Below are 22,814 nucleotides of genomic sequence, written 5' to 3'. Positions count from 1 at the left end.
AGCAATATTTTGTTAACAGCAACTGCTTATTTAAACCAGAAATAACATAGGATAAAAATAAGAACATTCATGTCATCATACGAGAGAAAGCTTAAACCGAATGCTGATCTAAAATCAGCTCCATGTACTTACAGCTACAACATAGTATGGCCTATATGATGCCATCAGTGCCCAACTATTTTTGCACTGGCATTCAAAATATCCTTTTGCCTCACAGGCTTACTGTATTGCTTAGAATATAACACTTTTTCTTGGAAATACATCTGAAAACATGTAGATGTCTTATATTCAGAATCTAGAATTTTACGTCAATAATACACAGACAATAGGGAGCTTAAAACATATGTAAAACGAGTGTGCCCTATAGCATTATGCCATAGAACAAGTCTTGCCCAGCGCTTACCCTTCAACTTCAAGGAGAAACTGCTGTCTTTTCTTGTGATTGACCTAAGGAAAAAACATTCATATCCCTTGGTTGAGATGGGTAAAGCGGATCAAACGCCTGAAATCTACTGGAATGAGAACTACAGGCTATTTTTTATGATATGCGATAAAGGGTTTATTTTTAAATGTGATTGTTGGTACATTTTACCATATGTTCAATATGAAAAATATGCAAAATGAAAATTATTTTCAAATAAAAGCAATTTCTTTATAAAAGATTTGGTTGTCAAAAAGGGTACATCTTGAAAATGTGTGTATTTGTGTGTGTGTGTGTGTGGGGGGGGGGGGGGGTCTTGTTATTGGAGTCATCATTTATTCAGAACAATACGGTAATTTTCATTAACCCAACAGTGGGACATTCTTAAGAAATATGCTTCTGCCCAATCATAGCTACACAGCACCTGTGGGCCTGTTCCTGGAATGTTTACTGAAGTCTGGTAATGAAAACCATAGTCAAAGTAATGAGTAATAAGACTCAAAGTCCATGGAGTCTGTTAAGCGGAAATATGAAAAACAACAAATTACTTCCCTCTTATTCTGATTAAACTCCACAATAAAAGAGACTCAAAATGATTTTTTTTTAGATGGTGGCATGTGTGTTTACTGAACATCCACACTTGCTGGTGGTCTAATTGTGGAAAAAAGTGGAATGTAGTGCAAGAGCTATATATTCACTGAACTTACACTTCAAAAGTGAACAGTAAGATGAATCCAATGTGACTACCTTTTCTTTTACGCAATCATTGGTTTGTAGAAGGAAACGCAGCTCACACTCCAACACTGTTTCTCGCATTAATGTGAAACCCAGTACTTTGGTTTCACAGATTGCATGTTAAGACCTCAAACGCCCATGCGTTATTTCAATGTGATCCCTGATAAGTAGCTAGGTGGCATGAACCTTGTGTGGGTGCAAAAACTTTAAGGAAATGTCCATGATCATTCTAATGGAAAGTTTTCTCTTGGTAAAGAGCTTTTAGTTGAATTCAAGCAAAAATAAATCTATCAATGTCACCAAGGCTGACCGTAACCGGCAACCACAGAAGCTCTGTCAAATGAAAGATCTTTAAATGACAACCACATAAACATCACAAAAGTAGGATTACCTTTCCACAAAGCTCACGCTTTTTAAAGCAATATGCTTATGATACTATATTTAGAGGAGAAAACAAATGGCAAGCTAATGGAAAATCTCACGTGGAGGTGTGTTACCTGAGCATATTAAACAACTTTTGAAACCAAACGCCCTGATTGTCATGTATAAAGCCCTAAAAAGATAAACCTTATAGCTATTATCGTAGTCAGACAGACAAAACAAATTCTTAGGGGGTTGAAAATTTTTGTTGCAGTTACACAAAAAAATGCAATATGAAACCTATTGCTTGATAATACGGTCTCACAGACAGGTTGGAACTAGACGACAGCCCTGCCAGGAAAATATCCCGCAGAGACCGAAGGAAATTCTCGGATACTCCGTCATGTATAGCCACTTTCAAGTCTTCCAGTGGAAGTGTAAAGGACATCCTCCAGATTGTTTCTGTAAAGTTTCCTGAATGCAGGTAGATCTTTATACATTAAGATTAAGAACACCAAAGACTCAAACAGATCTAAACACCTGGAGATGAAGCATATCTTCAAACTCAAACCAAAGCCATGTCTACTGTGTCTGAGCAGATCCAAGACAAATGTACTTCATGTCTCCAGCAAGGCTCAACATAACCATTGTTCAACATGGACACTATTAGCAAACAGACAACCTGCCCAGATCAAGCAAACAGACAGAAATCCCCTTCATCACAGGACAGTAATCTGAAGTCACGGTGCATCATTAAGATTTACCTTTAACATTTTGCAGTAATGTTGTCTATTTGTCTCAGAAAAACAGTTTGGACTACAAAAGGCCTCAAATTTTATAAAAACCTAAATCCATTAATTCACATGTTCTTTATTTCCTTATTGAAGCTTACAGCTACAATGATGAAGGAAGATAAGTGGGATATTTCTGAGTCACATCCTAGTTCTCTTTTGAGATCACTTCTGGGAAGTGCAACTAAACAAAGACTAATAAAGAATCTGATCCCAGAGGGAAGGGGGAGAATTCTTAACTCTGTGGCTTGTGAGAGGGATTCCCATAAAATCCTAACATCTGTGGTTTACTTTCAGTATGCTGAATTAAAAGACACTCCAAGTTCTAAACAGTAAGTCTAACAAAATGTTGCAAATTGTTCCCAGTTGAGTTGGAAGGGGTCAAACAAGTTTAGCTGAGTGAAGAGACAAGTAGTTCTAGAGAGAAGAAAATTATATGCTTCAAATGTAAAATATTAAAACACCATAAGCAAACCCAAATATTTATGGTTCTAAAAGCTAAAAAAAAAAAAAAAAAAAACAAACAAAAAAAAACAGGTTCAACATCTTAACAGACAAGTTTTCTAATTTTTTTAACCCATTCCTGCAGGTAAACAAACTTATATTTTTACAGAATTATACTGCTTATGTAGTTTAATATTTAATATGATTCAATGAATGACTGAAGCTTTTAACATATCAAATCCAATTCTGTAGTCGTTCATAAAACAAAAATGACAAATGGTCAAATTCAAACATATCGGTTCAAACATATCAGGTCCATGGTACAGAGCTTTATATGCAGGGGTGGGCAATATACTTGTAGACATGATAAACCGGTAGAAATTTGTCAACCGGTAGACATTTTGGACTGCCGCCTCTATCGCGGTTAAGCTCACGTGACATTGCCGTACTGTGCCGTCATGAAAGTTCAATTGCGCGCATTTTTAAGCATTGCAATTTATAAGCAAGTGATTTTAAAGGGTTAGTTACATTCGCAAGTGACTTTGGCGCTCCAAACCACTGATTTGTCATGATGCAAAGACGATGTGTGTTTGGATGTAAGAGCAAAACTACTTTTGCTTTCAGAGGTTAAGATTTATTTATACAGCGGTTCATCATTTTACAAAAGACAGCCTCCTGAACCTGGAAGAGTACAATGCAGACTATATACAAATACTATTTACCACTCTATCTGATAAGGTAAAACCTAGGGATATGAATCGTCACTGGTCTCACGATTCAATTCGATTACGATTATCATGTCAACGATTCGATTTGATATCACAATACATCACGATGCGTTGCAATATTACTGCACCTGGCTACATTTTCGTCAATGTATTCAAGCAGTCAGATAAATGAACTCCCTTTTTATTTTATCTACTCCAAGAAGGTACAATACCTGAATGTAGTCAAACAAAACTTGAGTCTGAAAAAAATAAGATGGCAGGAGCATTTAGAACTAATAAACACTAGTAAATACTAAAAGCGCATGAAACTGTCGTGTCAATAACGCTTACACACACGCTGTAAATGTTAAAATAGTGGGTGTATTTTTTATTACTTGATTTTGTGTTTCGCCTCCCTCCTCCACTTTACACAAGCAAGAAAGCGTGTATGTGGCGAATAACGCAGTAGGCCATAACGACTATAACTGATCAATGCAGAATCGTCCATGTCCCCATCACGATGCATCACAGAAATGATTTATTTCAACACCCCTATTAAAACCGATGACATTATTATTAACTGTGTGTTTACAAAGGCTTTTTATGGTAAGAGGCGTTGCATTTCCAACACAAGCTTGAGGTGTTTAGCTAAAATCACAATGCACATGGCCAGCTGGCAAATCAGAGCACTCTGAGCTTTTAAGAAGGAGGGGCTTTGTAGAAATCAGACAGACTGGGAAGAGCTACAATAATGTACAGTATGAGAAAAATAATGTGTTATTTGAAGATTAAAGCATGTTAGCTCTTCTATTAACCCAATAATCAAACTAATGAACTTTTAAAATAGCATCATATGACCCATTTTAAAGTAGCAATGCTACCATTGCCTCCACTGTCCTTGATGTGTCCTGATCCTTGATAACAAATCTCAAACAGGCCTTGACAACACTAAGAATCCTTGATATACTACATAGGGTTTGGCACATTTGGAACTTTTTTTTTTTTTTTTTGTAAATTGTAAACTTTCCCAGTATGACTTGTTACAACACATAAGATTGGTTGTACTTGAACAATCATTCATATCTTTACAAAAACCCATCCAACTTATTACTACTTCGCCTTTAAACTAAGAGAGGAGCAGATGAGATAAATGAAGTAACAATGAGGAGAAAAAAAAAAAAGTTTAAGACAATTTACTTTGTTCCTCTTACGGGACACAATTTGATTGCCCTTGTTTATACTGCCAACGCTAGCAGATAAATGATTGATGAGGTAAGGTTTCCAACTCAAACAGAACATGGTCAAAGACATACCAAGTCAATGGCCATTCATGCCAAACCATCATGGAAAAACCACCAACACGACAACAACCTGTATCTAATAAACTGGCTCCAGAAATTGTTTGTCACTTAACACAACAGGATTGATGTCATATCCAAATGATACGTCAGACGGACTATATTTTAGTCCTTTTTTCTTTTTAGAAATTATTTACAAATACAACTTAATTTAATTGTTTGCTATTTACATAAATATTGATTTTCATTTGCATTTTTAACCAAAAGTGTGGAGCTCAATTTCTGGGATTGCTGGAACACGCCCCCTTTTTAAACTCCTGTCTATCTATATTCCCGCTTCTAAAAGCAACAAAACAGCTGACGCTGGAAGACAGTGACCTTGACTGAGCGCGAAAGTGATCTCTAGTATTTTGCTCTGCCTTATTTCACTTTGACTGCCAGCGTACTTCACCATCTATAGAAGTCAAACAGAGTTGGCCATCCTCCCATCAGCTAATTTTAGGCAGTAGTCTCCTGAGTGCAGCCCCCACAGTGAGTTTGAGAGAACTCTTCCTACAGCAGCAGAAACCGGGGTGAGATTAAATCACTTTCACGTGACTTGGGTAGGTTTGGGTTTAGAGGGTGGAGAAAATGTATTAAACAAGTGTTTTTGCAATTCTGGTCTATATTCATAATCATATTTCAAAACCAAGTGGTTCTCATTCTTGCAAATCAAGCAAATTTGCAAACAAAATGTATATATACATACATATAATGCATTCCCAAGTATACATGAACTGCACAAAGATCGGTTTAATTAACCCTCTGGAGTCTGAGGCTGATTTGGGTTGGAGAAGTTTTGACATGCCCTGACATTTGTGCTTTTTTCAGTTGTTCATAAACATATTAATGAAAAAAGTGTCATTACACTGTATTCAACACAAACTAGGCTACAATAATATGTGAGGAACATGTATGTACATGTTTGTGTTTTTGAAGGAACAACATTTATGCGTGGTTATTGAAAAAACAAAAAACTTAAGTCACTGAAATAAGGCCAAAAAAACTATAGTAAATCTGTGTTTACAAGACTTCTGGGTATTGGAGGTTGTGGACTAGAGTTTTTGCTTCAAAATTATGTAAACATTATGCTGATTCATATCGCAGATGAATCGCCATCGATATTGAATGTGATATTGCGTGGCTTGTCAGTGAACTACGGCTCTGTCTATTAAATACCGCTCCATTTGAAGGCAGGTGATGGCGATTTAGCGGTAATCAGGGAGCCGGCTTTACTGACGAAATGCGCGTGACAAAAGCATTCGATATATCGTCCAGCCATATGACAGACCATTTAGGCCAAAGTAGGTGTGAGCGATACGACCAAAATCTTATTTCACCATTTTATTTCATTATTTTATCTTTGTTATTATTAATAAGAACAAAGATGCAAAAATTATAGGACAAATACAATAAGATACAAAAGAAATAAATGGTACTTTAATACTTTCAGCTACAGTAGGTGTATTTACTGTAACAGTATCTTTCAAGTAATAAACTGAATAAACAAATGTAATAAAACACTACATTGACTTCAATATAGGAATGAAATAAACTCTGATTCTCAAAAGCTACTTAGGTAAAGAAAAACACTAGGTGCTCTTGACTGAATAACTTATTTTGTTGTTTGATTAACATTAATGAAACAGACAGCAGAAGGTATATTAGGCTGCTGTCACTTTAAGACCTAACGAAGGGATCTAATTTACTACTGACACGCATTTGAACTTAATTTAATATATAAATGACTGTTTATGTAAACCTTGTGTGTATTTGACAATTTAAGTGCAATAAGACTTGCGCTTTGTGACAGGCTTTGTGCGGGTGTACCTGAAAGTTTAACCAGCAAGGCTTTAAAACGCATGCAAATAATAAAATTTGGTGACAGTGAAGAACTGCAATGTCACGTGAGCTTAACCCTACCACTGTGTTGCTAAACATGATGTGAATGTACGTCACGTTGTACAGTAGTTTGGGATGGTGGCGCCAGAACTGCAACAGAGAACGTGCACATACTATGATGATTGTGAAGACATTTTAATTTTTTAGAATTTAAAATCATATACACACCCCTACTTTCAGCATCATTGAACACATTTTACAATGTCACAGATTTCCCCCCCACAAACCAAATCAATAAGCATAAACATTCTGTGTTGGCCTATCTATCAGTGGTTTTAGATTTAGGGTTCTCACACTTTTTGTACAATTAATCTCCATGGAAAAGTCAGAATGTCAAAGACCAACGAACTGCATGAAAAAACACCTACAAAAGTACACATGAAATATCACACAAACGTGTGAGAGTTTAATCAAATATCTGAGATGGACATGATTTCCAGAAACATGGGCATGTTTACACTTAGAGACATGGCTGAAATTAAGATTCCAAAGACGACAACCATACCAAGATAACAGAATGTGATGCAATCATACAGTTTTGCTTCATACTAGCACCTGCAAATGCTATAGCAGTTTGCGTCAATTTCCATTAGTCATGTTACTATTTAACCCAAAGTTAACAGTTATGAGCACAGAAGTACCTAAAAAGGAGGCAAAAGTGTAGGATTCACAAACTTGGGAGTCACAGCCAGCTGTAAAAGTGGGGGTGAAGTGAACTGCCTAAGACAGATTGTGACTTAAGATGTAATCCGGCGGGCAACAGCAGGGGCTTGAGTGGATTAGTTACCCACACCTATGTCATTACACTGCTCCTCATGCAGGACACAGGCCGAACCGATTTTCTCAATCATTAGCTTCAATGTACTGATTAAAATGAGACTGGCTCTTCAGTCACAAATTGTTTGTATGGGCCTGTTTACACCTTATTTACTAATCAGATAGCTATCCGATTTATCAAAATGATTCCATTTACACTTGGTGACATAAATGTGTCTCCGCAAAACAGTTCTTCAATTCCTGTGCTATATGCAGAATTAGTGGAGTTCACGTCACTGAAAGCAACAAGTATAAGCTGCATTTTATTGATCATCAGCTAATTTCAAAATCAAGACCGCAATAGGAGAGAGAGCAGCACTGGTACGATCATTTAGTCTCATTTATTTTTAATGAAGATGATTGTGTTAAGCATCTGCGACTTACTTTCAGTTTCATTTGCGGCAGTTTGCACATCTTCATGATAATAAATGCAAACTACTTGCAGAATGTACTCATAGTAGAAGTAATACTTTATATGAACTCTATATGAACATTCCAGCATTTGGAATGTATGAACATTCCAGCATTCCAGCATACATAAAATGTAGGATAGCCAAAGGAATGAGGTGAAGAAACAAACAGATCTAATGGAGGATGATAAATCCAAATTGATGGTGGTTTGTGACAGGACCTCAACAGGAGTTTACCCATATTTATATCAGATTTGTTACCCAACACACATGTTTTCACATTGAAAACTGCCCTTTTTTTTTTTTTTTTTAAGTTAGTTAGACAAAGTTATTTCTTAGTCTATGTTTTTAGTTTTGTAAGTCCATCACTATGACATTCAAGGCATTTCCTTTGATGCATTCAGGAAACAAGATGGAGCAACTTGATCTTGCAATAAAAATAAACAAATTTAGCCACCATTTCAACATCCAAACTGAGGTTGAAAACATTTACAAAAGGTTCCCTTCAAATCAAAAGATATTATTTGATTATATACGCAACAGGGCTCTAAACTCATCTATAACCAGTTGTTTTTACCCTATTATACAAAGTACTTTCAAAACATCACTTCCTTTCCCATGGCGAAGTGAGAATAATGGTTTAGCCCCTGCCTGTTGCATTGTGGGGTCAAATAGTTCTACAGGGTCAGCGCAGCTTTAGAACACAAGGGAAATTGTTTTACATCAGTGGCGTTTCCTGACTGGTAATTCCACAAGGACTTTAGTTGTATAACATAAACAGAGAGCTAGAGATTTTTAAATGTTTTCAATGATCTATTGGTGAGAAGGAATTATGTGCTTCAGAATATTTTTTTTTTCTCCAGAAATTACAGATTAATGCCCCAAAACTCTGCCAAACTCAAGTGAACACAGTCCAACTTCAACATTCAGTATAGTGACAAAAATATTACTAAGAGCAATTAGTTGTCCACTGTGAGATAACCATTATAATGCTTTGTAACATCAAACTGATTTCAGCTCAGCACTAATTCAGTCTTTTGTTTGTACATACCTGTAGTACCGTGACTGGAGGTACGTTGAGCAGACTGCTTTGGAGACATGACTGGCTGAGCCAAAGTCTATGACTTTCACTCTGTAGGGCTGCCGTACAGGGTCCACCAGCATGATGTTCTCAGGTTTCAGGTCCGCGTGAATCAGTCCCATGGCCTTCAATTTTTTTAGTGCCATGGCCACCTGCTGAAGAATGGGACGGATCACCTTCAGAGGTAGCGGGCTGAATTTGTTTTGCTTGAGGAAGTCGTACAGGTTCTGCTCCAGCATCTCAAACACAAGGCAGGTGTGGCTGCGGTGCTGGAAACACTCGAAGGCTCGCACAAGATTATGCTCATCTGCATTCTCGCTGCTGAGGCGGGCCAGAATGCCCACCTCAATCTGGCCCTGTCGTGCATATGATGGATGATTCTTCAGGATCTTCACTGCCACAATCTCATTGGTGCCTCGTTTCCAGCATTTCACAACCTGGCCGAAAGTACCACGGCCGAGGAAGTCTAATACCTCATAGGTGTTTTTCAACGAGCAAAGCAACTCATGCTGCACCAACTGGTAGTCTCCATCCCCATTTCTGGAATTTCCACTTTGCTTTGCAGGCCCTCCACCGGCCGCCGCTGGCACTGCAACCGGTGGGTTTCCCACATTTGATTGCAACATTGCAGGTAACATTGACAGGTCCTCTACAATCTGCATTGCGCTCCCCAAGTTCTCAAGCTCCCCACTCTTACGTTTCAGCCCGCATCTGTGGGAGCTGTCTTGCAAGTTAAAACCTCCACAGTCTTCCCGTTCACCCTCGTCCTCTCCTCCACCACCTTCACCGTCACCTCCACCCTGTCCTCCACCTCCTTCTTGACTGCTGCTTCCCTCTCCCCTACCCCTTCCAACTGCCCCTGTAGCTCCACTGCTGCAACCCCTTCCTTTGTCCTGGTGCTCTGGCCCTTTGTCCTGAGAGGAGATACCCCCTTTTTGCTGCTGTGCCGCTGTGGTGGTATGCTGACGTCGCACACCACGTACAGTAGCCGTCTGCAATGGAAAATCCTGCCCGCGGTGCCTGCCAATCACAGAATCTCGCGTCTTGAACGAAGCGGTGAGTTTTGTCGGGTAAGCAATGCCAAGGGTTCTACCATTCAAGTAAGTCTGTGGGTAGGCCCTCTCATGGTATACACAGTTCCTGGGCTCGACTTTGAGTTTCTTCACACTACAAAAGGCACTTGTCTGAGTTTGAAAAACATGTGGTGGGTAGACCAAGACTTGTGAGGCCATACCTGTGAACACAAGAAAAAAAGATACAGATCATGCTCCACTTTTGGTAAATGTTGGTAAATGGGGGGGGGGGGGGGTGTGTAAAATATTTTATCATATTTTACCCTTAGTAAATATGATCAAATATGAATCTTTGTTTATCCTTTCTGTATCCGTGGTTTATTCTTTTTTAATCTTTAATTCATAAAATGATCAAAAATCTAACCTTTCGTTTTATGAGTAAAATCTCTCTGAAGTATATTCCCATTCATATTTACATTTTTTTAGCACACCAGGGTGATCATGAACATGAAATTGCTCATGACTTCCTGTTCCACAGAAGTATAAACATGAGGAAAAATAAAGACCAAATTCCCATAATCATTCATCACAATGAGTAACCCCCATTAAGATGTTACAAATCTGCCTGAAAGAGTTTTCAGACAAGACTGGGACTTCAAACAGGACCAGCTTCTATGTTCAGATGAAAGAGAAAGAAAAAGAAAAAGAAAAGGTGGGTTTGGTAGCAAAATCACCAGATGGGTTTGGTGCACAAAGGGATAAAAAGTAACCAATGCCCACAGTTAAATATAACACTGGATCTTTAAGGCCAGGTTCACACCGCAAGTGGCAGCAGAGCAGAAGCAGCGCATGAGCGTGAACTGCAGCTGCAGAGACGCGTGAGTATTCACACTGGAAGCGTTTGTACAGCGTCACACCAGCGGCTCGAAGCTACATATAAAGTGAGCATTTCTTTACAAAGACAGCTATAAATTTGTTTTTATAATTGGTAATTGTTAAACTTGATAGTCTTGAAAGTTTGCCAACATGCAAGGTGTACAACACTCACATATATAGACATAAAATAAATAAAAATAAATAAATAAAAGCCTTGTGTCATCCATTGCTGCACACAAATGAGGTAAGCTTTGTGTTTTACATCATCTGACGCATGAACATGTTTACAAGACTGCAAACTCGGGTTTGATTTGGGTATGCAAGAGCCTATATTGCGGTCTGTGTAATAACTAAAATAATGTTTATATATCATATTTTCTGGCTAGTTTAGTTTAGTTTTCTATAATATACCATACTTTAGCCCAAACTGAATAATTAAAAACAAGTTTAAATGAGAAAGTCTTCTATAAATATTTTTTAATATTGATTTTCTTTCATGACATACTTCAATTTTTGTTAAAACACACTAGATATGCTTATTCTGTGAATTTTGAGCACTTTTTTTTTACCATTATTTTAAATTGTAATAATATTTCACAGTATTGCTGTTTTTTTCTGTATGTTTGATATACACCATGATGAGCTTGAGACATCATTACAGGGCTTTTTTTTTTTTTTTTTCTTCACAGCCTACCTGACTGAAAGGCCTCATTATTATGCAGCTCATTAGAGGTTCTTTATGTGATTCGTTTGTCTTCTCAGGTGTAAATCACCCATTATTCATGATGATTCACGCCTCCACGCATACCGTGTTTCTTGACAAAAAGTGTCTTACAAAAACTAAATCAATATATTGTTATAAATGAACAAGTAGGCAGGATAATTTTTACATAATTTTGAATCAAAAACTCTAGTCTACAATCTCCAATACCCAGAAGTCTTGTGAACACACATATTATATATATATATATATATATAAATTTTTTTTTTTTTTTGGCCTTATTTCAGTGACTGAAGTTTTTTGTTTTTTCAATAGCCACGCATAAACGTTATTCCTTCAAAAATACAATGTTGCTCACATATTATGGTAGCCTAGTTTGTGCTGAATACAGTGTAATGACACTTTTTCAATGAACAACTGAAAAAAGCGCAAATGTCAGGGCATGTCAAAACTTCTCCAGGCCCCAAATCAGCCTCAGACTCCAGAGGGTTAATGTTGTGGGCCTATTTTTCTGCTGGAGGTCCTGGACATCCTGTTCAGATACACAAAATGAAGCTTCTGCCATGGTCATCCCAGTCCCCTGACCTGAACTCTAAAGAAAATGAGTGAACTGAAGAGAAGCACCACCAACATGGAGCTGGGAATCTGAAGGATCTGTAGACATTCCGTGTGAAGGAATGGTCTCTGATCTTTTGTCAGGTGTTCTCCAAACTCATCAGGCATTATAGGTGAAGACTCAGAGATGTTATCTTGGCAAGAGGTGGTTGCAAAAAGTATTGAATAAAAGGGTGCCAATAACTGTGGCCAATGTGTTTTGGAGAGAAACATTTATTTCATAATGTGATTTCCCCCACTTTCAATTATTTTCCTTCAATGAAAGTTTAGATTTTTGCTAATTTTATGGATTAAAGATCAAAAGGATAAACAATGTAATTTATTTTTAGTCATCTTTGATCAAATTACCAAGGATGCCAATAATTCTGAGCCCAACTGTATTTTAAAATTCATGAAAATTTACATCCCTGATTTCTATTCAATTATCATTAATAAAATGACTAATGTCTGTAGAGGTGTTTTCCTGAATTTGTTGTATGACATCACCGGTGTCCATGAACTGAGTGTAAACAACTTGTGGCAGGTCATTGATCCTACTGAGTGCAGTGGCTTGCATCACCAAGCTGACATCATACTTGACCTTTGACCCTGTGCTACAGCAGCAAACAGCAGGCTGCCTTGAGCAGCCAATGATAGGCCAAGAAAACAACATATTGCAGCAGAAGGTTGAGTTCCTCCCTCCAACACCCACCAACCCTCCTTCCATCAATGCTGTATAGGGAAACAACTAACCGTTCACAGGTTCAAATGACCTTTTCATATCAGTTTCCATGAATTGAGGTCTCTAGGCAACGGCTGTTTCAAAATGAGCATTACTGTTTGTGTGTGTGTGTGTGTGTGGGGGGGGAGGTCATCTGTGCTTGCATGTCTTCTCTATTCTCATTAAATGTCAAATTTAGGAAGCACCGTTTATATACATGTTACAGTAATGATTTCTTCAGCAAACAAACACCAATAATAAGTTAACCACATTGACTTGCAATGTCAATGCAAAAAAGCATTAAGTAAAGCGAACTGCTGTCTTTGAGTCACAAGTTGTAGCACTACTCTAACTCAATTATTTACACTGTATTTTTCTCTGAGGTGAAACCTACCTTTGATTTATGCACCAGAAATAAAATGTTAAGGAAAGGGAACAAGATATGGTTGTACTTTTTGCAGCAGGCCAACACATGATCACAATTTTGAAAAGACTGCCAATTTCACATTCATCTGTCTGACATCCTGTGCAAACGTTGTTGCTTGTCCAATTCAAGTTAAGAGCTGAAGCACTCTTAAAAATCTCAAGAGCAAATTTTTCAGAGTGCAAACAGCTAACAGGAGCGTAGCACAGTTAGAAAGGGTATAATGTGAGAAATCACAACATATAAGAGAAGACAGGCCATTCAAAGCAGAGACATTTAAAAAAAAGTTTAGTTTCAATTCTACTATAATTTCTGACTATTTGTTATTTGAAGATCGTCATGTGGTTGACTCACTTTCACATTTACTCTACAAAAGTTCAAGGAATTTATGCTGGCTAACTTTATGCAACTGTACTTGTAACTACAAAATTATGAAATGATCAGAAAGCTGGTTTAGATTTATCAAACAGACAAAGCTATTTAAGGATATTTTGGATATTTTTGAAGTGTCATAATATTGCAGGATCTGTTACCCCTAGTGAACATATCTGCTACAGGATGTGAATAAGCAAGTTACATACATACATACAAACAAACAAACAGAACAGACCCAAATCCAAACATGTCTACACAGGAACAGTCTCTTATCTCAACTGATGGGCCTCAGATAACTTCTCTCTGTTGTCCTTATATAACATGAAAAGTTATATGTAGCTTAGTGTTCCTCATTTAAGAAAATAACCTGTTTTAGTCATCTATATCAAAATAAATTAACTTAAGTTTAACCCTCTTTTAACCCTGCAACCTAAAGTAATATGTAACCTACCTCATGAAACATGTCTGCATTAACATGAAAAATAAAAGAAAAAAAACATCATCTGTCACAGGCCAAAAGTTAACTAGTGAATAAAAAGCAACACACCTCCAAGGAGCTGTGGAAGTGGAAAAGTAAATATCACAAGCAAACCAACTACTAAAAAAATAGCTGCAGGTCTCCAGTGTTTCTAGTGTAAAGCTTTAAAACTGTAGTTTACCAAAACTCTATTTAAAGTAGTTGAATTACAGTCAGGCACTTAATTTAACTAGCTTATGTCCATTCACTTTGTCAATACAAAAGGCTGTCAGTGTGAAAAGTGTGAATTTCCCCAAACCAGTTAAGTGCAAATCTGGCCCCCACAGTTGATTTTAAAGATTTCACTGGTCATGTAGGCTAACTGCCTACGCAACTTTCTTGACAGGCAACTGCGTTGTTGAGTTGACCAATGAAATCAGTTTGTGCTTAACTGGATTGGGGAATTAAAAAATAATAATTATAAAGTATGTGATGTGGTGGCGACAGCAGTCAAGTGCATATTCAGTGCTTTAGTAAGGACATGCATCTCAATTGCTGATGGCTTTTCAGCATTTGGGGAAAAATGTTTTGTCCTCGAGAAAAAAAAAAAAAAAAAAATGCAACAGAACAACAGAAAAGGGAAAAGGGAAGAGGAAGTTATGTTCAACAAGTCCCGTTTTTAAGGAAATCCAAAAATGCACAGTCACAAAATTCCACAATCCATCCAAGTAAACAAGTGAGGCAGCCAATGGTATGCAACAGGGCAGGGTGACACACACAGTGCTTTACTTTTTTTAATTTTACATCTATTTAAAAAGCATTCAGGTAAGAAATAATATAGAAACTGATTAATCAAATGTAAAAATAATTGCTGCATAGTGTGTTAAATTACAAATAAATTATTATTAAAGCTACTAAAGTTATTTGGTAAAGGGCAGTGAGTGATTCCCTATTTTCTTTTGTTGATTAACATTAATGGCAGACAGCAGCAGGTGTATTATATTAAGACCTGATATACTGATTTAATATAGTCTAATGCTACACATCAGATTACTCGCCAAGACAGATATTTTAAAACAATTATGTGTGTATCTGACCATTCAAGTGCAATACACTGCTAAAGAGAACTGAATTCAGGATTGAATGACTGAGAGAGAGACATTACGCCCAAAACACACCCATTACTCATTAAGAGAATAGGAACAACCCTTTTAGACCATGTGCAGGGCGCAACAACCATTGTTCCTCTTGTTAAACCAGCAAAAGTGGATTGGGACACTCCCCAAGTGCACATGACCATGCACTTAGATCATTAAAACGGGGCCCAATACCTTTTTCATGGCTTTATTGCACTTGCAACTCCCTGACATTTTTCTTTCTCAAGTTGTCTCCTCACCAAATCGATAAAGTGTCAACACAACTCGCTGTGCGGTCTCTGCTCCGTATCTTCATCTGGACGGCGCGAAGAACGAGACGGCATCGTAGGTAAACCGGCATTGCGATGTTCATCACGGCGCCAAAAAATATCCAGTACGTCCATAAAAATGTATTTTGAATTTGATGTGAGTAGATTAAAACAATGGCCAGTAACATGCATACTTTATGCCTAATCTGAGTGTGGTATAACCATACTTATTAGTAAATAATGAAAATTACATGTAAACTGGAGTGTCACGTAAACATCTTACTGCGATTAAGACCTTACTCTGATTATGAGAAATAATCACATTATTGGTGCATATGTAAACAGTCAATGAACAAGAAACATGGAGCATGATAAATCTTGAACCTCCAGGGAAATCACCCATTAAAAAAAATACAAAATAAAAATACTCTGAATAGAGGAAACAACAGTCACAGAGCTCATAATAAAACAAGAACCAACACTGCCTTGGCTTTTCGGAGATGGCGAGAAGTGAGGGATATGAAATGTTGAAGGATGAGAATGAGAAGATCCTTTCCATCTAAACTGGTTTAGATAGATAGATAGATAGATAGATAGATTAGATATAGATTAGATAGATAGATTAGATAGATAGATTAGATAGATAGATTAGATAGATAGATTAGATAGATAGATTAGATAGATTAGATAGATAGATTAGATAGATAGATTAGATAGATAGATTAGATAGATAGATTAGATAGATAGATTAGATAGATAGATTAGATAGATAGATTAGATAGATAGATTAGATAGATAGAGATGAAAATTACCCAATTAACGTTACCCATTTTGTTCCAAATTAACCCGTAAAGGCAGGAACACATCGACGAACTAGTGGCGACGAAAGCAGACTGTAGGGTTGACTCTCGTCGGCAGCATCTGGGTCTAAAGTTGCCCTTACACACCAAACCAACTCTTGACAACCGATAGCCAAGTAGCACGTCCGTTCTGAGCCTGCATAAGATGAAATGCCTTTCCGTACCAGCAGGCGGTAGTAGGTGAACAGCCAATCAGAATGATCAGATGGCCCGACGGACCGACGAGCTCCGATGCTGATTCAACATGTCGAATCAGCCGGAAAAAAGCAAACGAGGACCAACTTTAACCAACGGTAGGGCTGGGCGATATATCGCATGCAATTCTCACGCGCATTTCATCAGTAAAGCCGGTTCCCTGATTGCCGTTAAATCGTCATCACCTGCTTTCAAATGGAGCGCCATTTAATAGACAGAGCCGTAGTTCACTGACAAGCTACGCAATATTGCGTTCATTATCGCAGATGAATCGCCTTCGATTATGAACGCGATATTGCTGTTATATAATTATGCACATTGATACGATGTTATCATTTATCAAAAACAACCCTTTTAACAATATACAAAGCAATAATTAGTACCTGAGATTATCAGTGAAATTGGACACATGGTTTGTAAGTTATTGAATATAAATCATTCTAAAAATAGAATCCCCTGTCGCACATCACTTATCACTGCCATGGCTGTTTAGGACAAAAACTCTGATTAGCATGGGAAAAACATCTCTCATCTTGTCACAGTGCACCTAGGACAATGTTTAACCAATCACTAGTTCTTCATTTGACAATAATTTACAGTTCCAACCTGTACAGTACTTTAAGAGACCTGTTTCAAACACTTGCAAAACAATAAACAACTAAATGGTTACAATTTAACTTGACACGTGATTAACTCCATCAAAGCATGAGGATTTTTTATTTTTTTTTATGAGTTCGGAGAATAGTGAAGAACCACGACTGTGGAGGCCTTGCTTTAAAATGAATACTTGATATAAATGTTAAAGAACGTTTTTGTACTCAACATCATGATTTCAGATTTGCATGTGTAAAAAATGTATATCTCAAGAAATGTAACTTGACAATTTCAATGGATTTCAATGTTAAAAGAACATTCTGTCATCATTTTCCTATACTCATGGGCCCGGTTTCAAAAACAGGGCTTAGCCTTAGTTCAATTAGGATATTTAAGTATCTTTTATAAATGTACTTAGAAAAAAACATTACTGGTGTGCATCTTGGGACAAAACAATGACAATGACATATTTTAATATGTCAGTACAAGTTGCTTTCAGTTAAAACAGCTCAAACATGCATTTTAGTCTAGGACTAGCTTAAGCCTTGTCTGTGAAACCGGGGAATGATGTTCCAAACCTGTATGACTTTCTTTCTTCTGTGGAATATAAAATATATTTTGAGAAATGTCCCAGACAGCGTTTTTTTTTTTTTTTAGTCCTTTTCCAAGTGAACTTCCCTTTTAAGTTATCTTTCTTAAATCACCTTTTTTGCATTCACCATTTCATTTTAAAGGTGCCGAAGAACATGTTTTTAAAAGATGTAATATAAGTCTAAGGTGTCCCCTGAATGTGTCTGTAAAGTTTCAGCTCAAAATACCTAATAGTTTTTTTTTTGTTTTTTTTTGTTTTTTTTTAACTGCCTATTTTGCTTGCCTTAACAACATACAAGAAAAGTTCACACAGCTAATATAACCCTCAAAATGGATCTTTACAAAGTGTTCGTCATGCAACATGTATAATCGCGCAAGTATAGTATTTATTTGGATGTTTACATTTGATTCTGAATGAATTTGATTGTCCTCTCTGGCTAAAGCTAACATTACACACTGTTAGATTTATAAAGAATGAAGATGTGTTTGTGAATTATACAGACTGCAAGTGTTTAAAAAAATGAAAAAAAAAAATGACAGTCTTGTCTCTGTGAATACAGTAAGAAACGATGGTAACTTTAACCACATTTAACAGTACATTAGCAACATGCTAACGAAACATTTAGAAAGACAATTTACAAATATCACTAAAAATATAATGTTATCATGGATCATGTCAGTTATTATTGCTCCATCTGCCATTTTTCAATGTTGTTCTTGCTTGCTTACCTAGTCTGATGATTCGGCTGTGCACATCCAGACGTTAATACTGGCTGCCCTTGTCTAATGCCTCGATCATGGGCTGGCATATGCAAATGTTGGGGGCGTACATATTAATGATCCCGACTGTTACGTAACAGTCAGTGTTATGTTGAGATTCGCCTGTTCTTTGGAGGTCTTTTAAACAAATTAGATTTATATAAGAAGGAGGAAACAATGGAGTTTGAGACTCACTGTATGTCATTTTCATGTACTGAACTCTTGTTATTCAACTATGCTGAGGAAAATTCAATTTTTGAATCTAGGGCACCTTTAAATGGTCCTGCAGTGGGAAAAATAATTTTTAAAATGTGTAAATATTTGTTTTATTGCCCGTCAGGAAAATAATGTACATCTATTGGTTAGAAAAAAAATAACATGTCTCTCCTCAACAAGCTTCATGATTCTCTCTCTCTATCTCTCTCTATCATCACTGATGTCCATTGCAAAACTTGTTTACCTATAAGTTTAATATTTGGGTTCAGGGCTTTCTTCAAATTCCTAAGCCCAAGAATTAGCAACGGTAACAGTGACACTTAATAAAGCAACTCAAGAAACTGTCTGAAAGTTTTCAGAGCTATGACTTCAAGGGATTCATTATGAATATGAAAAATGTTTGCTTCTTTTTTTTTTCTATACCATTAAAGTCAGGGGTCCAATCATGTTGCACCCCACTGAAATCAGTGTATGGGCAAAAAAAACAAAAACAAAAAAACAAACAACAACAACAACAACAACAAAAAACATTCTTCAAAATACCTTAGTGTGTGTGTGTGTGTGTGTGTGTGTGTGTGTGTGTGTGTGTGTGTGTGTGTGTGTGTGTGTGTGTGTGTGTGTGTGTGTGTGTGTGTGTGTGTGTGTGTGTGTGTGTGTGTGTGTTCCACAGAAAAAAGAAAAAAAAAAGTAATGCAGGTTTGGATCAACATGAGGGTGTGTACATGATGAAAGAATTGTAACCATTTTGTGAACTATTCCTTTAATATCTTACAAGACTTGCATTACTTTACAGTGGGGAGGGGCTGAATCTCAAGGGTCAAAAAGTAAGGTAATCAGTGATCTGAACTGAATGCACGTACAAGAATGCAAGGCCATAAAGCAAGATAAATATAAAAAACAAGTTTAGATTTTGCATCTTTCACAGACAAACAACAAAGGAGGACATTTCTGAGCCATCCCTTAAAATGTAAATTCCATGGAGTCATAGCATGTACTGTAGTCAGGTCTATTTTGGTCGCAAGCCTCACCACAGTGAGTAACACAGGCCGGAGTGGGCTGTTGGTGTGGACATGTCTCTGCACTCAGCAGAACTCAAATGGCAGCCAGGCTATCGTGTGACTCCTCTATTGAACTTCCCCCGCCAGTAAAAGAACTCATTCTTCAGAAAAAGCAAAGCCTTGCTGATGTAAACTGGCTTACCCACCATACAACAAGGAACATGCAACACTTCCTACGGGGTTGCCTTAAAACAAAAACTAGCTGATTACAAAAACTCACAGACATAGTTCACCCCTAAAACAACATTTATTCATCGTCACAGGTTCATTGAAAAGATCTTACTTATAATCCTGATGTTGTGACTTTTCTAATGGACCCATCTGACTTACATAGTAGAGAAAAAATAACAATGGATATCAATAGGACCCATCAACTGTTTGGTTACCTATATTCTTCAAAATATCTTCTTTTGTGTTCGGCAGAAGAATGAAATCCATACAGATTTGGAATAGGGCTACACAACTAATAATCACGATTAATCGTTTGCAAAATAAAAGTCTGTCTATGTAATATATATATTTGTTCTGTGTATAATAATTATGTATATACAAATGCACACGTATGTATACATTTAAGAAATATATGCATGTATATATATATATATATATATATATATATATATATATATATATATATATATATATATATATATATATATATATATATTTTTTTTTTTTTTTATTATTATTATATTTAAATATAAAATATATAAATATAACATTTTTCTTATACATATATAAACATGTATGTGTGTGTATTTATATATATATATATACATAATTATTATACACAGAACAAACACATAAACACAGACTTTTATTTTGGAAACGATTAATCTCGATTAATCGTTTTTCAGCCCTAGTTTGGAACAACTTGAGGGTGAGTAAATGACATTATTTTCATTTTGGGGTGAACGATCTATTTAACGTCCCCAGTTCTTACTTTCAAATAGGCCTATAAAACATTTGTGTTAGAGGAGTGTCATTTTTCTATTAGGGTGAACTATTGCTTTAATTTCTACAGCCAAAATAATCAACATCATAACGTTTCATTTTATTTTGACAAAACAGCCCTCAGATCTTAAAAGTATCTGGCAAAGCACTGTGGGTAATGTTAACACCCCACATGAGTTTTTCTCATGCATAGTAAATGAGTCTATTTTTATTTAACATTTGACCTATTCCACTGCAGATGCATGCTGCCTCAAAACAACCTTAATTAGCACTTTTAAAAAAGTATCCTAATGCCTTCTGTTGTTGGCTTTATCTCAGGAACTCAATTATCTTCTTTCCTCATTTAGTTTTATTTATTCGATTAAAATATTTCCAATATTGTGTACAATTTATATATTAAGTAAATCAACACTGACTATTTGACTTTCTCTAAACTTGGTGCAGACTTGTTTGGATAGTTTTGGTCAACGTGTGTTGTTAAAGACTAGAGGTTTCTTTAAAACCGCTGCTGGAACAGTTCAGCTCTCAACTGGAACTTTCATAACATAGCAAATGTTTACTTAAAGATATAATTGTTTAACATCTGTAAATGCACAATTTAAACAGTTTCAAAATGAAAAGCAAGGGATTTATACATCCACATTTAACTCTCGATCATAACTTCTCTCAAACGTACACAAATCCATGTCTCTTCCTAAAAGTTCATCGAACTTATTAACTTAATTAGAGGTTTTACTTATTCAATGACGTAAAGGACCAGATCATTCTATTTACCATCAATAATTAAAGCAAGAGATAACAGAGTTTGGATTAACTTCCTATTTTACTGGTTACATACAAGAGTTAGAGCGAACCTCGAATGACTCTGTGTTAAATCGTAATGAGCTGTCTACCTAGATACCCATAATTCAAACCGAATTAAAAAACGTTCGTATTATAATTGAGAATTCGCAAAGCGCCTATGATGCCCAAAATGCTGTCTATGTAGGCAACTCACTAGGATTTGACACGCAACGATGAGATCATCCGTTTTTGTTTGTGTTCCATAAACAACCCGAGTTAGTTTACTATCAACAGTAAGAAAAGAAAAAAACACTCCGATTAAAAAGACTCACCTTTCACACGAAGTAACAGTAGATATAATCCAGGTCTTCTCCGATCATTTTACACACTTCAACTGAACTCACAACATGTAGATGTGTGTGTCTCATACTGCTGCCATCTTGTCCACAGCACCATCACCCACATTTTACACCTCAACAATCTCAAAAATACACGCGATCCACGACACTGAACCGAGTCCGGGGCATTGCAGTGATGCTCGAGCTCTGGTTTTGGTGGTATGGGCGGTGGAGCCCATGTTGTGTGCGGGGAAGAGCAGCACTGACAGACGATATCATGTCCCTCCACACTCACTCACTCTCAGCTGCGCGAGGAATGTTTGCTGCTTATGACACTGCGTCAGGCCGAACTAATCGAGTGGGGAAAGAAATAAAACACTCGATGCAGACATGACGGCAACTGTTTAAACAAAATTAAGGAAAAAATACCACTGTAACCTTAATTACAGCCATTCACAATACAGATAGCTTTTTGTTGCTAATGTAAAAATATAATACATGAGCTCTCCTTAAAACACTATATTTATGATGTTTAACGTCATTTCTGTGTACCTAGTGTACTTCAAATCTTAAAAGTAGGCCTATAATTAAAAAATTACTTGCAGATAATATAATACCCTAATACTGAAATTAATAGAGTACCTCAGAGATTATGTGTTTTCGTAGGCCGACCGGGAAGTTGGTGCATGGGTTCCCTCGATCGAAAGCCTATTTTTCCAGTAACTTAGATTTTTGGAATTGCAAAAAAAAAAAAAAAAAAAAAGCTCTAGTGTTTAACAAAGATTTATGACACTTACACGTTTTGTCTATCAAGATAATCTTTACAAGTTTACACAACATTTATACATTTTGAAGCCTAAATAAAGTCATGAGATA

General features: G+C 36.6%; 1 protein-coding gene across 3 annotated transcripts in view; it reads right to left on the bottom strand.

Moving 5' to 3' along the window:
- Nucleotides 1-22,269, bottom strand: part of hipk3b (homeodomain interacting protein kinase 3b) — a 59,182-nt gene extending 36,913 nt beyond the window's left edge. For 2 of the 3 annotated variants that reach the window (XM_067389829.1, XM_067389830.1), the window contains exons 1-2: nucleotides 21,933-22,268; nucleotides 8,975-10,238 (exon numbers count right to left, since the gene is read on the bottom strand). In XM_067389829.1, the coding sequence (XP_067245930.1) occupies nucleotides 8,975-10,236 (1,262 nt within the window). In that variant the 5' untranslated portion in view covers nucleotides 10,237-10,238; nucleotides 21,933-22,268. Of the gene's footprint in view, nucleotides 1-8,974; nucleotides 10,239-21,932 lie in introns of all 3 variants that reach the window. The other variant, XM_067389831.1, reaches the window with a different exon arrangement.
- Nucleotides 22,270-22,814: the final 545 nt, after the last annotated feature.

This window comes from Chanodichthys erythropterus, chromosome 7 (genome assembly GCF_024489055.1).
Source record: "Chanodichthys erythropterus isolate Z2021 chromosome 7, ASM2448905v1, whole genome shotgun sequence".
In the NCBI taxonomy this organism is placed as follows: Eukaryota; Metazoa; Chordata; class Actinopteri; order Cypriniformes; family Xenocyprididae; genus Chanodichthys; species Chanodichthys erythropterus.
Note: the sequence above shows the minus strand (reverse complement) of the source record. Positions and strands in the feature narration are given on the sequence as shown.